The 19,587-nt window shown below is 36.0% G+C and overlaps 1 protein-coding gene and 2 long non-coding RNA genes across 3 annotated transcripts in view; all 3 read left to right on the plus strand.

The window, feature by feature from the left end:
• Window positions 1–1,173: 1,173 nt before the first annotated feature.
• On the plus strand, window positions 1,174–2,598 carry LOC119628884 (uncharacterized). Its single transcript, XR_005245011.2, has 2 exons — window positions 1,174–1,478; window positions 2,373–2,598. It is a non-coding gene; the product is annotated as an uncharacterized LOC119628884 (long non-coding RNA).
• Window positions 2,599–3,550: 952 nt separating this feature from the next.
• Window positions 3,551–4,661, plus strand: LOC134199390 (uncharacterized). Its single transcript, XR_009973871.1, has 2 exons — window positions 3,551–4,562; window positions 4,625–4,661. It is a non-coding gene; the product is annotated as an uncharacterized LOC134199390 (long non-coding RNA).
• Window positions 4,662–7,659: 2,998 nt separating this feature from the next.
• Window positions 7,660–19,587, plus strand: part of LOC101744335 (mannosyl-oligosaccharide alpha-1,2-mannosidase IA) — a 91,853-nt gene continuing 79,925 nt past the window's right edge. Inside the window, exon 1 of the mRNA XM_038012948.2 lies at window positions 7,660–8,397. Within this exon, the coding sequence (XP_037868876.1) occupies window positions 7,792–8,397 (606 nt within the window). The 5' untranslated portion in view covers window positions 7,660–7,791. The remainder of the gene's footprint in view (window positions 8,398–19,587) is intronic.

The following is a 19,587-nucleotide window of genomic DNA, read 5'->3' on the forward strand; positions in this document are numbered from 1 at the left end:
CTTTATTTATTTATATTATTTAGGAAGAACAAATTACAAATTTAACATCTGCTATTTTATGACTCTTTCTTAACTTTTGTGGAACTCCCTACCATTGTTTTTGAATTGTTTTCTCGTCAATATTGAACCTATTCTATTTCGTGGAACTAAATAACGTTGTTATTTTATCGCATTCTTTTCGAATGGACACATGTGCCTGTGTACCGTCCTGTTTGTCGGACTTACTCAGTTTATCGTTAATCAATTGCGAAGAAAAGTTCTGTTCTGCATCATGTCAAAACGGAAAATTAAAGTACTGTCATTAAGTGATAAACTTAAATAGTGAATGCGTTTGAATCCGGAAAATAGCGAAATGAAATTCAAAGGGAGCATTAGCGAGAAACTCGGGTTAGTGAGAAACCTCTATGAGCGAGAATGAGATTGTGCTCCCTTGAACTCTCTCTTATCCAGGTTTGACTATATTTTTTTATTTTATGAAATATGATACTATGAAATGAAATGAAGTTGATTAATAATATGAAACATGACATGATATGAATTGAAATGAGATGAGATGATATAAAATGGGATACTTTTATGCAAAATGATAATATGAAGTGAAATGAAATGAAGATGATTAATTAGAGACATCAATCAACTGGGATGAAATTAAATGAAATTAGAGATGATATGGGATGAAATATAATCTCAGTAAAATGGTGGTCATTTACTAAGATTTTTTCAGTGGACTTTTTGGAGGATCCGGAGAAGTTACGTCCAGCGGCTTTGTTCCATTTCCCCACATTTGTGCACTGTCACAGATATTAAACAGTTAATAAACCACCGTTATTACACATTTAAACCTGAAGAAACACTAAATAGACAAAATATAACAAATCACACAACTTCACTCCTCGCGTTCCCGCCAAAAAGTCTCACAAATGCTTCAACTATATTTTCAAGGTTTTTTTGCCTTCAAAGACAGGCAAAGATATAAACAACCATATTACCCATGATCGACAGAAACACTTCAATATTAGTTCAATATCACCACAATCTGAGTACTCTAAACGTATTCCCGATGCACAAACACGGACGAATCAAAATAATATTACGGTTTTACATAACAATAAAACCGATATTATGTGCCGAGAAGGAAAACATACAGCATTGTATTATGAAGAAGAAGAAGCAGTGTGTACTTAGCTTAAATTCCTTGTCTATGTCCAACCATAGACAGTCAATTTAGTTCCATCTTTAGCCGCTAGGTGCTGCCAGCAAGTATAAAGGAAGCGCAGCCATCTTTGATCTTCATAGTCTTCACCAGGAAGAACTTCCTGCAATGCTGTATGTTTTCCTTCTCGGCACATAATATCGGTTTTATTGTTATGTAAAACCGTAATATTGATGTGCCTTTGGAAAACATACAGCATTGTATTATGAAGACGTGTTTGTTATCTGCTGGTGAAATTATTAAGCACAACGCTATGATGAAATAGGTAAGCTATAATAAAATTATGAAGCGCAATGATAATGTTCATAATTTATATAATTATTAAATCGAAAAAACACAGCTGTTAACTTTCATGTTAATTCAATAATTAAAAAATATTTATAAGTTTGTAATGAACATTTTATCTTGTATATACAAGAAAATGTATAAATTGTATAAATGATGTATATACAACATGAGTAAATGATGAGTAAATGTTTTGAAAAAAAGAATCGTGAGGATCTTTAGGAAGCTCTATTATTCGGCAATAATTATTGTAAACGTTTGGATGATTTGCAATTGCCTCTAGAAAGTATTTCGTCCATTGGTTCATTATCAATCCATCTCAGAGGCTACTGCTGATCTACAACTTCTTAGAGATGGGTTGATGCCACTACCTCGTAAGGTTGAACGAAGACCAGTTTCCACTTACAGTACGGTATGCCGCTTTTGTGACAACACACATAGTTAGAAAAAAGTCCTTACGAATCTTACTGGGCATGTCTTTAGTTTCATGTTTAGAAAGCACTTATGCAGATTATTGACGAAAATGGATTTCAATTTTAGACCCAAAGACTGGTATCAGAAAGATGTTTTTCTCTGTTATCAAAGAAACTGTCTTTAGAAATGTTGAGCAAAGTAAGGTTATTAACTCTGCGTCCAGTAGCCAGCAACATGGTTGTTGGTGTCCTTCAAGCTACCTTGAGGCGTGATCTGGTGGCTGGGTTTGAAGAAAACCAATTTAGAACTATTCTCGGATCTCATGTGAATGGGACTATACTTAGTAAAGTTGTAATAAGTAGTTGGATTATGTTTAGTTATTCCGATGGCTTTTTTAGAATAGCAATTTTTATTAGAGAGCTTGAGAATGTTTGCTATCCTACATGTATGTTGTCCACAGAAAGTCGACAGCGCTGCTTTATGCAGAAGGATTGTTTTACAGGCAAAATTTTCTTTTTGAAAAAGAAGAGAAAAAAGAGAAAAAAAGAAAACAGAGTTTGGCAACATCTGCAGACTTAGGATCAATTTTAAAACTAGCACCATATGCACCATCTTCTAGTTGCTGGTAAGTATGCTGGCAAAGAGGATTGACACCAGCTTATTTTCAATAAATCTTCTCCTGTGTAGACCAGTCTATTATTTGTACAACCCCCCCCCCCGTTTCTAAGCTTTCAGGGTTAATGTTTACCCTGTGGAGGAGGCAGGTTTTGGATTTCGTGCGAGTTATCTAGCGTTCGGGATCTGAGGGCTTGGAAACCCTAGACACTGTTGAAGTGAGTCAGTACTCTGGGGAAAAGGTTGAGAGGAGGAATTCTCCATGCTAGTTGCATCCTCTACGGTCTGCTGAAGGTATCCAATCTTGGTCGGCGAATGGGTTTATATCCGGATGACCCCACTTTCGAAAAACTTTTGTGGTCACTTGTGGTAAAAAGTGCCATTTCACAGGTTGATTTCCTCGTGATAGTTTCCTCGTGATAGCCTATCGGCTACGATGTTGTATCTCCCCGAGATTATAAGCTGACAGTTATCTTGAACTTATCGCTTAGTTTAAAAATCGAAAGGTCAACCGCTAGTGAAATACTTTCAGATTCATTTTGATTGTCACTACCATTGCAAATAGCGCTTTTGTGGTTGAGCCGTTTCAGTTGTTGAGCTGACCATAGGCAGGACGTTAATATTTTGTCTAATTGTAACCCCTACCCATATCCGAAGCTTCCGTTGCCAGGAAATGGTTCGTTTTGTGTCTCGGCAATGTTTGACATGTGGCTCCGCGTCAGCACTGCATTTGTAACCCGTACACATGTCCGAAGCTTCCGTTGCCAGGAAATTGTTGGTTTTGTGTATCGGCAATGTCTGATATGTGGCTCCGCGTCAGCACTGCATTTAATTGTTAACACATGCAGGATGGCCTGTTTTTTACGGGGGTGTTTTTTCTTGAAACTTCGCAAGAAAATTTGCAAGTTAACATAGAGTGATGTAATTCCGTCAGAGTTTGAGCTAGAATGTTGTTGAGTGGCCACTTTATTTCTCGCAATTTTTCATCGAATCCCTAGCCATGTCATCTCTTGAACCAGTGTACTAATTGATTTTCTGTAAGGCTGACTTGGCAGCCCAAATAATCAAAGAGCTTCACAGCTTATGTGGCCTGAAGACTCAACTTGGACTTCTTTTGATGGACCAGGAGGGACTTGCGTAGGTGGGATAACACTCAACATCCCTTTGCACGCAATGTTTCCGTGACTGAGCATGCTATGCAAGCAAAAAAGGTGTATTTGTCTTCATGGACCAAGAGAAAGTCGCGTAGGTAGGTTAACATTTGACTTCCCTATGTACGTAAGGTCTTCGCGACCGAGCATGCTATGGGAGCAAAAAAGTTTAGTTGTCTTGGTGAAACAAGATCAAGTCGTGTAGGTAAGCTAGCACTTCGACTTTGCACGCAATGTCTCCGCGACCGAGCATGCTATGGAAGCAAAAAGGTGTATTTGTCTTCAAGGACCAAGAGAAAGTCGCGTAGGTACGTTAACATTTGACTTCCCTATGTACGCAAGGTCTCCGCGACCGAGCATGCTATGGGAACAAAAACGTTTATTTGTCTTGGTGAAACAAGATTAAGTCGTGTAGGTAAGCTAGCACTCTACTTTGCACGCAATGTCTCCGCGACCGAGCGACCGAGCACCCTACATAATGGAAATTGACATGCCAGCCCAGATAATCCAAAATCTTCACGGCTTCTGCAGCCTGAAGTTTCAACTTGGATTTGTCTTGGTCGACCAAAAGGAAGTCGTCTAGGAAGACTAGCACTCGAGTTCCTTTTGCACGCAAGGTCTCTGCGACCCAGCATGTTATGGAAGCAAAAAAGGTTAATCCAAAAGCTTCACAGCTTCTGCAGCCTGAAGTTTCAACTTGGATTTCTCTTGGTCGACCAAAAGGAAGTCGTCTAGTAGACACTAGCACTCGAGTTCCCTTTGCACGCAAGGTCTCTGCGACCCGCATGTTATAGAAGCAAAAAGGTGTGGCTCTGAAGCCAGACCGAAGGGTAGGCATGTCATTTCATACTAACTCATAAGAAGGTACCGATTCCTTCCTGAAGGTAGAAGGGTAGGCATGTCATTTCATACTAACTCATAAGAAGGTACAGATTCCTTCCTGAAGGTACTGATACTGGTACCTTGGTACTGATCCTCAAGAAGTATCGACGAAATTTTGCGACCGATACTAGAAAAATATTCCTGAGAAATGTTCAATTTTATCATCCAGTCCCCTGGGTGGAGAAAGTTTGGTACCGAGGTGTCCGAAAACAGTTAGGTGTTTTATCTTTACGACCTTGTTCAACTCTCGAAAATCGAAAATTGGACGCATTGATCCGTCGCTTTTCTTCCGCAGAAAAAGCAATTTTACGGTATTTGGTAATCATACATGGTTTACAAATTATTACAATTTTGGTGGCACTCAGTGCCTCCCGTCGGTGTCTTCAATTGCCCCCTCTGAATTGTGCCAGATGTTACAGACTATAATTGTTTATAATGTTTGGCTTGCCTTTTGTACGAGGTTGTGACAAATAGGATTGTAGCCCTCCGAGGGACTTAATAGATTTCAATTTAGTATTATCAAACAAAAATTCCTCAATGAGTGGTGCGTTGGCAACAGGATACTTTGTTAGAGATCACGGAAATTAAACTTTGACGTCTTATTTTTATCCATACGGCCCCTTTTTTTTCCGCATACAATTTAAGACGCTTTTACGGATAACTTGTACGACGATTTGCCAAAGTTTTCAGTAATTATGTTACAAAGATTATTAGTTTAAATCTGTTGTGTTTTTGTCAAAATTTCCGTATTGACGAGATCAATTTGTTTACAACAATTTTCGTTACATTCAATTGTTACACACAGTTGATGCATTTTTAGATTTACAACGTCACTGACCTGGTGGGATAACGAGCCGATTCGAAGATCGACCGTTACCTTTGCATCCCGTCGTTTCTTACGCAGAGACTCCTTTTGTTCTTTTTCGCTTGACGAGCTGTTCGAACGCGAGGCGTCTCCATCGCGTCTCGCCTGGACATCTTCCCTCTCGGAAATTATGGAGATTGACTCAACATCACCTCCAACAGATGACGCGTGATTCATGGCGTCCGATGATAGGATTGGTAAATAATACTCGTAATGATTGCAAAATAACACTCATAGAAACACAAAATAAATATTTTTTGCAATTAATAAGAAGTCGAATAAATATTTGTGGATTTGCGACTTCACAGTACGAAAGTACACAACGCTATGAAGATCAAAGATGGCTGCGCTTCCTTTATACTTGCTGGCAGCACCTAGCGGCTAAAGATGGAACTAAATTGACTGTCTATGGTTGGACATAGACAAGGAATTTAAGCTAAGTACACACTGCTTCTTCTTCTTCATAATACAATGCTGTATGTTTTCCAAAGGCACATCAATATCTGACTTCTTAAAATGTCGGCGTATCACCATAAAATCCAACGCAAATATTTCTTCACAACTTCACGATGTGAACTATTTTTCCTTCAAATTAACAAATCTCATCTTATCGGATCTCTTAAGACAACCGTTTTTATTTGCCTAAGAGAATGTGTTATGTAAGCGATTGACCACCAATTAAATAAAATAATAAAAATAAATGCAACCACCTACGTATTTCAAAACAAGGTCAAGGAAGCGTGATTCCTGTACATGGCATTCGAATAACCCTAAAACCGAGAAGCATTTTTATTGCTTTTCAGTAGAAATACGGTAGGATGATGATACTGCATGAATCAACGCCTAATAGTAGGTAATACGCTAAGAACGGAAATACTAATCTTGCCAACAGTTGAAAGTTTTGAAGCTTTCGCATATTTTGGAACTTCAGAAATTGTTCGTCGTCATTGCGTCGAGTGACATCTATCTTTTACTTAAATAAAACCTATTTTTAATGAAAAGTTTGAGTCATTACCTACAACGCTGAATTATAATGATACTTTGGTCATTGTTTATTTGATACTCAAGAGATGGCGCTAAACCCAATTCATTTCGCAAACTATTCTACTACGTATTAATTATTTTATTTTTAATAAAAGAGTGACAAAAATAACTACTTATTTAAATCTATTTCTATAATATAAAAAACAGAATTACCCGTTGATAATTTAATTTTCAAATATTAAATATACGCGATCACAGCGCCAAAGATAAGTTCTCTGATCTTTTACCTAATCTTAGTATAAATAGGTAATCTATACCTAATCTTTGTAGAAAATGAAAATAGTGCTGTAATGCAGTTTCATAAAAATGCCTCTTTACTTGAACCGATTTGCTTTAAATTCGAATCAATGCATAATGAATCGAACAAAATAAGCTGAAGATATATTATATGTAGATAGATCATAGAATCTTATGAAAATAGTCTGTTTTCTAAGAATCAAAACTTGGGTAGACGGTCCTAAAACTGCATACTGTAATATGATTTCATTCGGACCAAATATTTAATTATTGAAATAAATAATTAATGGAAAAAGTAAATAAATATAACAATATTTCGTTGGCAAGACTTAAGTTGAAAATTGTAATAAACATACATATAATTTTAACTGATAGATTCATAAACCAAAATATGATTTCGAAATATGCCTGAAAAAGATTACCAAAAAGATTATTTAATTTTGATTGTTTAGTACAGTTGGCTAGGTACCACTCATGGAGTTAATAAGTACCTACTAACTCTATGGTACCACTACACTATTTGACTTTCGATTGGTGACTAGAGCTGCCAAAATAAAAAAAAATACTCCCAAAAATTTTTACCGATTTTATTGGAAAGTTTTAAACGTGTCAAAGTATGGCACACTCACAATGTTTACTATAAGACCATTTTCTTTCTATGTAACGAACAGTGTAATCATTTATAAATCAAATTAATTTATTTATTATAAAACTTAAAATTTATTAATTATAACAAGTATATTGAGAATCTTATGTAAGATGAAATAGTGAAACATTCCAGATATTATTATTCATTTTAATATAAACAGTGAATCTATAGTAGTAGAGAAGTAGATCTAAGCCGAAACAGCTTTGTGAAACTTCTTAATGTAATCTGAAATAAATTTTGCTACCGTAGTTTTATTCAGAAAACACTTCAACACGAACAATTCCAACGAAATGCAAAAGTTTCAACGCCTGGCAGCCCTGCGTTGAAATGACTTAAGTTTAATGGCGACTGCCGATTGGGGCTGACGGTTGTGTGTCGAACTGTCTCTATTTATATTTTTAGTATATTAGGTGTAGATTCGTAATAACTGATAAACATGACGGGAATTTTACCTACGTATCAGCGGTTTGTTAACGGGGTACCCGTCCCGTCCATATCTCGGCGGTCGTTCCGTATAAGAGAGAAATATCTGATTGTTTCTGTACTTTTGACGTTCGGAATCGTGTGGTTAGGAGCTCTGTTTTATTTACCTGAATTTAAAAGTTCGAGCAGTGTGAATGACAGTGTTTACAATGTGTATAAACGTATTCAGAAAGCGGGTCCAGAGCTGTTAATGCCTCCGCCACTCGCTCAAAACGATGTGGGAGACTTTCCTGTAGTCGGTATCGTTCGGCATGGCGAAGAAGGTGACGACCCACACATAGTTGAGGACAGAAACAGACTTAAGGCTAAGATAGACGAAGACATGGGCATGAAAGTTCTCGAGAGACCGCAGTTTGATGTTGCACCTTCTGTATCTTCTTCTCGAGGTCCCAGCAAGCCTCCTGTTGACGCAATAGAGGAGCCCGCTGTTAGGAACTTCGCAGCTAAAGACGCATCTCCTGCTGGTCCTAAACCAGACGGGTCTAATAGATACGTCGCTGTTGCTATCGGTCCTAACGCTGATCCAGATCAGAAACAAAAGTTAGAGACAGTTAAAGAGGTAAGATTGCTATATAATTTGAACAAATTAAAATTTAATTAAACACCATTGGTTAACTTGATACCACTTGAATTTCAAAATTGTCAGATTATATATTATTTAACTTTAAATCTTGCTTAAGTAAAGACATTACCTTGTCAATTAAGCTTACCTATATCTAGGACCAATCTAGAAATCTATTTGATGAGTAAAAAAGAGCTTGGAATGTAATCATAGTTATTTTAAATGATTAAAATCAATAGTAGTAGTGCCTCGGGTTGTCTGTTTTCAGCAACATATACAATAAACACTAGTTTTTGTCTTTGAAATAAATTTTAATAATTTTCAAAGGACATTCTTAGTACATAAAAGGCAAGTAATTAATATATACAAATTATACATAAGATAAATATCAATACTCGGCAGATGGCTTAGTTACCATGACGTTACTGCAGTATGTAGAGCAGATTTTGATATTCATTAATCTTGGATTTATTGACATCCAAAAATGCTTCACATGAGTGAAAAGGTTAGACTTCAAATTAGTCTAGTAACTACTAGACAGACTTAACAGACAGTTGTCCTTTTATTGACTAAACTATGATAGTTATTATATCTTTTTAACTCAGATATTAATATTTTAAGGAAGCAATTAGCAATTACTGAACAGCTAATATAGCAGGTAAAAAAAAAAACACCTGTTTTATTAGCAATATACAAACTTGAGTTGATATCTATATGATATCTTTTGTGTACTAATCAAACCCAAATTTCATTTTATTGTGTGATTACTCAAAGTTGCATTCTCTTTTACAATTATTTCTGTATATATATATATATTTAGATATATTTGGATGATTTCATCCGTTCAATGTTCACACATATGCATTTATTTCACTTTCTCCAGAATAGAAGAATATGGTTCCGTTTCTTAACATTGTAAATTTCTATGCGTACACTTGTAAACATTTTATTTCAACCAGCTGCTTCTGTCTTAATAATTTCACTTTGTTGCATTATTAACAATGGAATAATTGTGAGGTTTTATGCACATGCTTTATCAAATTATTATTGCTAATTGCCACTAAGTCCCATACTGTCAACCGATAAACCAAAATCGAAAATGAGACTGCTCATATTTCTCCGTGTTTTTGTAGTTGAAAGCTATTCATTTATTTATTTCAGTAAATTGATGTGCATATAATGATGAAACTTCATTCATAACTGATACTTTAATTTTTATAATAATTAAATCTAATTGTCAGTTTTTGAAGTTTTCAATAAACATGCTAATGTTGTACACAATAAAATGGTACATAATTGTTTTCTATTTGCCTAAATTTATATACACATATTTTAACAAATCAAATATCAAAACACTAATCAATTGTAACAAATTTTGTTTTTTTTTTGTTAAAAATTTTAATCAACTTAAAATCAAGGTCATCCACTATTTAATTCTACTATAGTCACTACTAACGTGATTGTGTAGCCATTTCAATATATATTTTATATTTACATACCTACATTGCTTTTATATTGTATTGGATTCTAAATACATATGTACCCATTTTTTTTGGTCGTAATAAATCATTATGACAAAAAAATAACATTTAGTAGCCAAACCTGTTATTATATTTTCCCCGTACCCATCCAACCGGGAATAATATGTCACTATTTTATAATTTGAATAAGCTTACAGTTTTATTATTGTTTATGTGCTTGACTGTCATCAGACGACCACCATTGGAACGGTAGGTATTGATTGAATTGCTAAAGCAGGATGGAATCAGTGGGAATACCATTGAGGGTACTCCTATTATGGATAGAAGATCGAAAAGTAGTAAACCGTGTAGTGCTATTATTGCAATCAAATTGCGACAAGTACTGATTTTGATATTTGCAAAACTATGCAACTCGGTCCCCAGAAATTGCTTCGGGTCGATATAATTCAAATTTGTCTCCTGTTATAATGCAGATTGATAATCTAGTTCATAATAACACGTTAATAATAAGTGCATATATGTAACTTGAAAATATTGTGTTCGGTTTCATGCCAAAAACAAACATTTTTGAAGTTGCAAAGTCATAATACGTTATTAAAACTTCCAAGCAAGGCTGTATGTATTATAATAGTTAATCTCCATAGTAATTGCAACAGCAGGCTTCTGTGTGACATGGACTGTGACTAGTATTGTATTAATTTCGTGAACAGTCATAATGGAGATGGAAATTTGTATTTTAGCTCAAGTCAGTTTTCATTTGTTTAACGCGTTTAAAAAAAAACGATTGTTTATTGAAATTTGATCTACATAATTAAAAGTTATCACTTTCCTTTTTAACTTGCTAGTTTTAAATATTTATATTTGTCACTAAAGTCTAAGGAATTTGACTGAAACTCACCCATTTCAAATTCATCGTGATAATATTTAAAGGACCTAGAGCATATCGATTTTCCTCGGAATTAAACAAGAAATGTTTAAAGGTTTCATCTACGTAATTGATATTGTTTTGCCCAGACCTTTATACTTTGGTTAAAACACGAATGTTTTTAATTATCATTTTAATAATAATAATAATATAATATAACTATTTATTTAACACCACATGTACAGCGAAAGCATATAAAACAAATAATAGACGGTGACATAAATTGGCGGCCTTATCGCTGAGAGCGATCTCTTCCAGGCAACCTTGCAGGGAGAGGATTAAGCAAACTGAACGGTGCTGTATCTTATTATTATTTTCTTTTTGATTATCTTTTAATTAATGTAGTGGGATTCTAGGCTTTTAAGCCAATGCGCTTGGTATTTATGAAACGAAGTGAATTGAATTGTAACGAAATGGAAGTTTTTTTTTTTTTCCTTTGTAGACAGACGAACTACGGCCCACCTGATGGTGAGTGGTTACCGTCGCCCATGGACTTCAGCAATGCCAGGGGCCGAGCCAAGCCTCTGACTACCGCTTAATACTCTCCACAAGCCTCGTTTGAAGAAGGACATGTCATAGCGCTCGGGAAACACCGTGGAGGGGAGCTTATTCCATAGCCGGATGGTACGTGGCAAAAAAGATCTCTGGAAACGCACTGTGGATGACCGCAGTGGCTCCAGGTAGTATGGATGAACTCTACTCCGGTGGCGGGCGGTGCGATGGTAAAAACATTGATTTATCTGAATTATTATTATTATCTGAATGTTTAATAAACACGATTACAGAATTAAATGCGATGAGATATGATGAAGCGAAAGAACGTTTCAGCAAAACAGAGGGTATTTTCTACCACTTCTACCCCTATTACAAGTTTATATCCCAAAGAAACAATATATGCAAATACATACTTGAAACTTGAACATACTTACAAAACTATACTTCAGACCTTAGAACTTATATCTCAAGGTGGGTGGCGCATTTTTGTCGTAAATATCTATGGGCTCCAGTAACCACTTAACACCAGGTGGGCTGTGAGCTCGTCCACTCATCTAGCAATAAAAAAGAAAAAAAAACATATTAACAGATAAAACAATTCTAATTATTATTCCTCACGTTCCTGCCAAAAAGCGCATAAAACTTAAAATTCGTTTTATTTAGACGTAACAATTTTAATAGTTTTTTTTTAATAATACTGATTCTTAAATTGTATGTTCATTTTATAAAATTACACAATATTTTTTATAATAATATCAATTAATACTTTTTCGGTTTTATCGCAAAATAGCAACATTGTTAGAGTTTGAAAATAAACTAAATACTGCCCTGACAATGAAATAAAAATGACATTCGTTCAGTTCAAACCATGACGATTTCTTCACGTCTAACTGTTAACGCAAGGTTTCCCTTCCGTAGTTACACATCAGAGAAAGTGGCAATGCATAACGTTTCGTATTTATTGTCTTACTATTTTATTACTTATTAACTGTACAATAATTGCTGTATTTAAAAATTTCGAGCATCAACACAAACAAATAAGTTTCATGGTCTTGGCCACTTGGCTGCCGAAGCTTGCTCAAGGTTTTGACGGCACAATTTGATGCCGCCACGTTCTAGTTTCAGACCTGAACAAATACTTATCGAATATATAGCTATTCTACAATTTAAAAGGGTTACTATTTCATTACATATATTATACTATTTAATTTATTTCTACTGATGGTAGGACGTCTTGTAAGTCCGCACGGGTTATTACCACCAACCCGCCTATTTCTGCCGTGAAACAGTAATACGTTTCGGTTTGAAGGGTGGGGCAGCCTTCTGTGAAAGGTGGTTGTACTGTTAATACTGAGACCTTACAATTCATATCTCAAGCTGGGTGGCGTCATTTACGTTGTACACATTGCCATACAAATACGTTAGAGATTGCGACCTTAAGTCGTTAGATGGTTGATGTCTATAGACTCCGCTAAAGATTTAAGGTTTTGTAGGACAATAATTCATTTTATCTCCGTCTACAATAATAAGATGTGTGGTGTGGTGGGACACCGGACACACAAAAATATTAATTTTAAGTTCTATTCGAGGTATAAAGAAAATAATTATTCAGGTATACATTTATTATTATGATTTTTTATTGATAAAAAAAAAACCTACTTTACACAGCTATCAACTTTATTTTATTCACAATGATTTATAAAAAATATATTATAAAAATATGTTATTTTTTGTACGTTATTATAAAGTTAAGTCCTACACTGTGTGCATTACTAATAAAAATCTTACGTTACGGACGTTTTTTCCTGGTTACGGTACCCCTCCGCAATGTCCCATAAGGAACTTCGTTCCAACAATAAAAAATCCATAATGTATATTTAAAAGAAGTTGATTTTATGAATTTTTTTTCACCATAAAGAACAGTGGCCCATAGTATAATGCATAAAAACAGACTTTTATAAAATACATGTCTCAAAAACGTGAAATAAAATATAACGGTTATACTTTAAAAATATCATAAACTCACAGAGAAATCGGGTTAAATGCGGATTTAAATGTTTTGCTGTTGAAATAATCTTCCACTCATTTCCATCCATGATGCGATATGAATTTTGGTCACTGAACGACCACTAGTATTATAAATAAATCTTTGACATCGTCGAGAAATTTGATCATCATTTTTATTAATGTTATTTTACGAGCTCGGCAGACGATCATTAGTCCATCTGGTCTGGCTAACAGACCACATATCTCATTGTTTAGTTTATGATGATTATAAACCGCTATTATTACGCCTCCTTTCTCGAACAGTATAGCAGGAGCCCGATAAATTCTTGGACCGACCTATTGTCGTAAGCCAATACAAATAATTAACCACGAGTAATCGTGGTATCAAACACAGGTTATTTAGTAATAAAGTAATGACAATCCACATTCGTAGAAATTGTTACCTTATTATTTTATTATTATATAATGTTTAAAAAAAAAATAGCACTTGAAGAAGCTGATTCATGCATGCCTTTGCGATTTAGAGAAACTGATATTAGAACAATAATACTATTATAATCTTTGCTAACAATACATATCCGAAATATTATGCATGAATATATCTTACTTAATCAGAATAAAAATGTCCGCACGAAAAATGGAAATTCACACAAACATATTTTACAATCTGCATTCAGATAGGATAGATTTCACACACACAGTACACACATGACTTCGGTGACGACGGGTATTTTTATATATGTATTATGTACATACATATGTGTGTTCGCTTGTTTGGGTTACACATATCAATAGACATATAAAAAGCCTGGTAGTTTATAGACTAGAATTTAATTTTTTTTTCGAATTGCATATTATTATGTTGACCTAAGAAATCGCGGCGTACGTCTTGAATCCAATACGTAGTTTAAATATGTTGAAAATGTTAATGATGAGTTAATACGCGACTAAAATCCCGCGGAGTGCCTTCAATACGTATAGATTTTTTTTTTAAATCTATCGCGGTATTGTTTGATTAACATCTTTAAAAAAAACCGCAAAATTTGCTAAATTATTTTAAAAGAATTAGATAACACTGCTTGCCTATCAAAAGATAATCATTTTTATCAAAGTTTTCTATGAACAACCAAGGTCGTGCTTGTATGCTGGCTAACATGTCATCAAGGAAGCGCTTTGTGAAACGCACCACTAGATGTAAGTTTTCATTTTCTGAACTCACAATATTATGTGCGTTAAGTGTCTTCACGAGTGCTTGCGATTGAAACACTGTTAGCGATTTATTGATATTGCCCGCGACACAGACGAGACGCATGTGTTTAAATCGATTTAACGGCCGCCAGCGTAAGTGAAAAATGAACAAAATAATTTTTTGCGATTCAGCTATGCCGAGTCGAGCACTATTTATAGCGGATTCGTATCTCGTCCGATATCGAACGCCGCTGCGCTAAAAACCCAATTGAACGTTTTGAATGACAGACATCTGTCACGATCGGTGCCATATAGTTGCAAAGTTTAGATCGTCCCCTTGACAATACGAATACGTAACGTGTTTAATTATACTATTTGCGATATTAGGAGCATGTTACAAATGTGTGTGTTCGTAAACAGATAAACATAGTAATTAATTTTGCGTGAAGCAGCATTTACAACTTGTCACAAAACCCAGACATTTGGTCTGCGGCTTAAAGTTCCTGATTACCCTTTCGTGTTTTGGATTTGATTCGCAGTCGCACTCAGTATCTTTATAAAAGATATTTCGAAGTTTATGTGTACTTGTAATTTATAAAATAATGAGGACTCCATTGAGCGGTTGGTGGTGCAAGGGAAAGTCGAGGGCAAAAGATCTCGCGGACGATCTCCAACACGATGGACCGACCTCATAAAATCTGTTACTCACTCCAACATAAATGTTTGCTCTCACTCTGCGAAACATCGTGCCACATGGCGTCGCATCGCGAGAGCATCGGTATCGCAGAATCTGACTGATGCATGACCACGACCACTCTGTCAAGAGTGTACGAATAGGAAGAAGAATTTATAAAAACATATGTGTATTTTTGGTACCCACAACATATGAAAAAAAAACCATAGCTTATGACCGTTCAGTTTAGAATTTAATTGCATTACGCAATCAATAGGATAAGTAGATTAATAATCAAAGTAAAATCGTTTCGTCTGGTGAGATATCTTGGCGAGATTAGACGTCTGTTTACAGTAAATTAACAACGGCAATTGCACGAAAAACATCCAAAACGTTTGCCAAATTATACAAAACCAAAACATTTTATCATTTTAAGCCGCCTGATAGTGTCCTAATATATTTGTGTTTGTAAAGGGGTATCCTGTCTCTGTTAATAATTGTAGACATGAGTGGATGAAGGGGTTAAGTACCATTTTTAAGATTTTTTATTTTTTACGTTAGATGAAGGTGTTATGTGCCTATAACCATATTAGACCTTAATAATTCGGTTTTAAAGGCTATTTTTAAAAATTATTAATTTAGAATGTGACGAAGTAGTTATGTACGAAGAAAAACTACAAGTAATAAAAGTTTGTTGCCCGTTTTCTCAAAATTAACAAATTTAATCATATCCCCTTCATTTACTCATGTCTTCAATTACAATATTATAAGGCAGCGGTCGGGGAACTTTTTTAATTACTAGAGGTCCTGCAGTAGTCGAAATTTGACTATAATTAATTGGAATAGTAAGTTTGTACACTATTATGATTGTATTTTATATTTTTATAATCACAAATGTCGCCAAGGCTACACTATAAAAAATATTAATAAAGACAAACAATATTTAATCTCTTATAAAATTCTCAATTTGACCCCAGATGTCAAGAATAAAAGTTTGACAATAAATAGTATGCATGCGTGTGTGCGTCAAATACATGGTATGTAGTGTGTGTGTAATGTTTTCTTTATTGATTTAATGTATCTTTTATGCATTATTAAAAAAAAAATTTGCATTGTGCACTTCTTCTCTATATTCTCTATAAGTGTGGAAAAATTCATACTCCTCCGTCCGCGCAATTTTCGTAAAAAGGGATACAAAGTTTTTGCTTCACGTATTAATATATAGATTACCCCAAAATATTTTTGTGTACGTTGATATTACCCCATGGCGAAGAACAAAAAATAACGAAATCGCTTCTTTTTTTTTTTTTTTTTTTCCTACCTAAGCTGAGAGCCTTGAGAGGCTATATCAGCGTAACCCTAACTTTTGTAGGTGAGCTCACGGGGCTCAAACCTGATGACGTTGCTAACACGAACCCTAGCAAGAGCCGTGCTTCGCAGAATCTACCACCGGATCGGAAACGCGACCCACTGAGAAGATCCGGCGAGAAACTCAGTGGGCTGTGTCTGAGAGTTAATTTACTCGTCGAGCCCTTCGTCGCAAGCGACGGGTTCGACGAGAACGGTGACCGGTGCTTGAAGTACCTAGAAGCACCGTTAGTGGATCGGGAGGATCCGAGATGACGTGTTTTGGGCGACGTCGACTGCTTTCCATTCTGTCCGCAGGATCGGGAATGTAGTTACCGGCGGCCACGATGAGAGGGTTCTCGTGTCGTGCCGCTTTATCGAAGTGGCGCATGGACGCCGACTGCAGATACTTACTGATGGACTCTAAGTCCAGGTTGTCATGGAGGTCGACATTCCTGACGAACCACGGGGCTCCGACGGTTATCCTGCAAAAACGGGATTGAATGATTTGGAATGATTTTAAGTGTATGCGGGCCGCGTGAGCGAACACTACACTTGCATAGGTCATGACGGGGCGTATGCAAGTTTTGTAGAGTGTCACCTTATTTCTAAGGGACATTTTACTTCGCCTACATATCATCGGGTAGAGACGTCCTAGAATGAAGGCGGCACGGTCGCGTACCGTCTTGATGTGGGGGCGGAATGTCATCCTACTGTCGAGGGTGACGCCTAAATATTTGACCTTCGGGGCCCACGGTATGGGCTGGTCGAACATCGTGATTGGGCGAACGGCGGGGGCGGAGGATCGCTTCTTTTAGCATCTTTCATATTATATATAGCCCCCAGGATAATTTTGAAAAAAAAAAAATATTTTTTCGTTTCGTGCCATTTCGTTTCATCGAGCTTGAAATCACAACGATTCTAAAGAAGTTTCACTTCAATATATACTTTTTACTCACAAAAGTTTAATTTTTATCCCCAAAATTTCATTTTACCCCATTCGGGGTAATTTACCCCGGTTCCCCGACCGCTGTTTTAAGGTTATCTTAAACGTTTGATCGTTATTTTATTGTATAGTTGTCGAGTTCGTACGTACGACGCTAGACTTTCTCGTGGTGTGGTGTGGTTAGTTTGACACTGATTCGGTCTTGGTCGATGACCCTACATTGGCGCCGTCGACTTCGCAACGCGTTCGCCCGCGCACGCCTCCGGGCCATGTATTCATTCATGCATACCAAGTAAATCACTTAACCCACTGACCACATCATAATCATTTAATTTCACATTAAGCTGGTAGGACCGTCTTATGAGTCCGCACGGGTAGGTACCACCACCCTGCCTATTTCTGCCGTGATGCAGTAATGCGTTTCGGTTTGAAGCGTAAGGCAGCCGTTGTAACTATACTTGAGACCTTAGACCTTTTATCTCAAGGTGGGTGGCGCTATAACGTTATAGATGTCTATGGGCTCCAGTAACCACTTAACACCAGGTGGGCGGTGAGGTCGTCCACCCATCTAAGCAATAAAAAAATGTAAAAAAGTAGCACATAAACGAATAAAAAACAAAAATAAAATACTCTTGGAATATTTTATCACTCTAGTCTAAATAGAATCACGACTTCGTACCAGAAAGCTCCTAATATCACTCCTAAGACGATTTTTAGGACCAGAGTGATATTTATATTCGAAATGTCTATTAGCATACGTAGGCAGATTTAGAACATACTTCAATTAATTATTGTACCCTTGAGGACGATGTAAGTGATTTAGTAATATAATTTATGGGAATATTTATATTCTTGTGAATTGTTCGGAAAGGTTTATGTGTTAGTTGGCGCGTCGTTAACTCGATTGATCCGATTGAGTTGAAATTGTGACAGTTATTGGTACTTGAGGAATGATTTCTGGCGTAGTCCCATCTATGCGAGACAGGTAGCGTGCAAATAGATCAACCAAATGTATGTATTTCGGTTATTTCGCGACATCTAGAGCGAAGCGTGATATGATTTCACAATGTAGTAAAAATGAAATAACAAAAATAAAAATCATGTTCTTTTTTTTCTTTATTGCCCTTGTAGACAGACCAGCATACGGCCCACCTGATGGTGAGTGGTTACCGTCGCCCATGGACTTCAGCAATGCCAGGGGCAGAGCCAAGCCGCTGCCTACCGTTCTCGAGTGAATTACTCTCCATAATATAGCCCCTCTGTTTACATCACACTAAGTGGTAGCTGTTTAAACTATAGCTCTTAAAAAGCCAAATATAACGAGTAATGCAGAGATTCATTCATAACCTAAATCATTTTACGAACATCACTCTCGTTCCGTAATTTGTTAATCGATAAAAATGTGTGTTTATAGAATACAAGCGGCCCGCTCCGGCTACGCTCGGATCTTTAACAAAAACTTCAACGATGTAAAATGACGTTGTTTTATTTTTTTAAATAAAATAACACCTATTGTGGCATAACTATAATAGTTGCTTAAACTATAACTTGACTTAATACTTTTTGTAAATAATAATGTGTTCTACAAAGTCGTAGTACATTATTTTATTCTATCATCAATAGTTTTCGCAGGGCACATAGTGTAGCTTCAAAACAGTGAAAGAATTTTTCAAATCGGTTCAGTAGTTTCGGAGCCTATTCAATTTTTTTTTTATTGCCTTTGTAGACATACGGGCAATACAAACAAACAAACAAATCTCTTATAATATTAGTATAGATTCATAAACGAACGTGTTCTTGAACTAGTTTTGAGCAGTCTCAAACGAATCAAAACATAGTTCATCCGTTATATTGGAACTGTTGTGATTCGATTTATCGTTTATTTATTGAGATGTTAGTAAATAGCGTATATGTATTTAAAACCAAACGGTTTGAAGGCTTTTAATTTTGAGTTTTATGGATGAAGTTAATAACCGACTGCATGAAAATAATGCAATAATCTAGCATAATGCAATAATTGGTAGGCAGCGGCTTGGCTCTGCCTCTGGCATTGCTGAAGTCCATGGGCGAAGATAACCACTCATCATTAGGTGGGCCGTATGCTCGTCTGTCTACTAGGGCAATA

Source organism: Bombyx mori, chromosome 9 (assembly GCF_030269925.1).
Source record: "Bombyx mori chromosome 9, ASM3026992v2".
NCBI classification, from domain to species: Eukaryota; Metazoa; Arthropoda; class Insecta; order Lepidoptera; family Bombycidae; genus Bombyx; species Bombyx mori.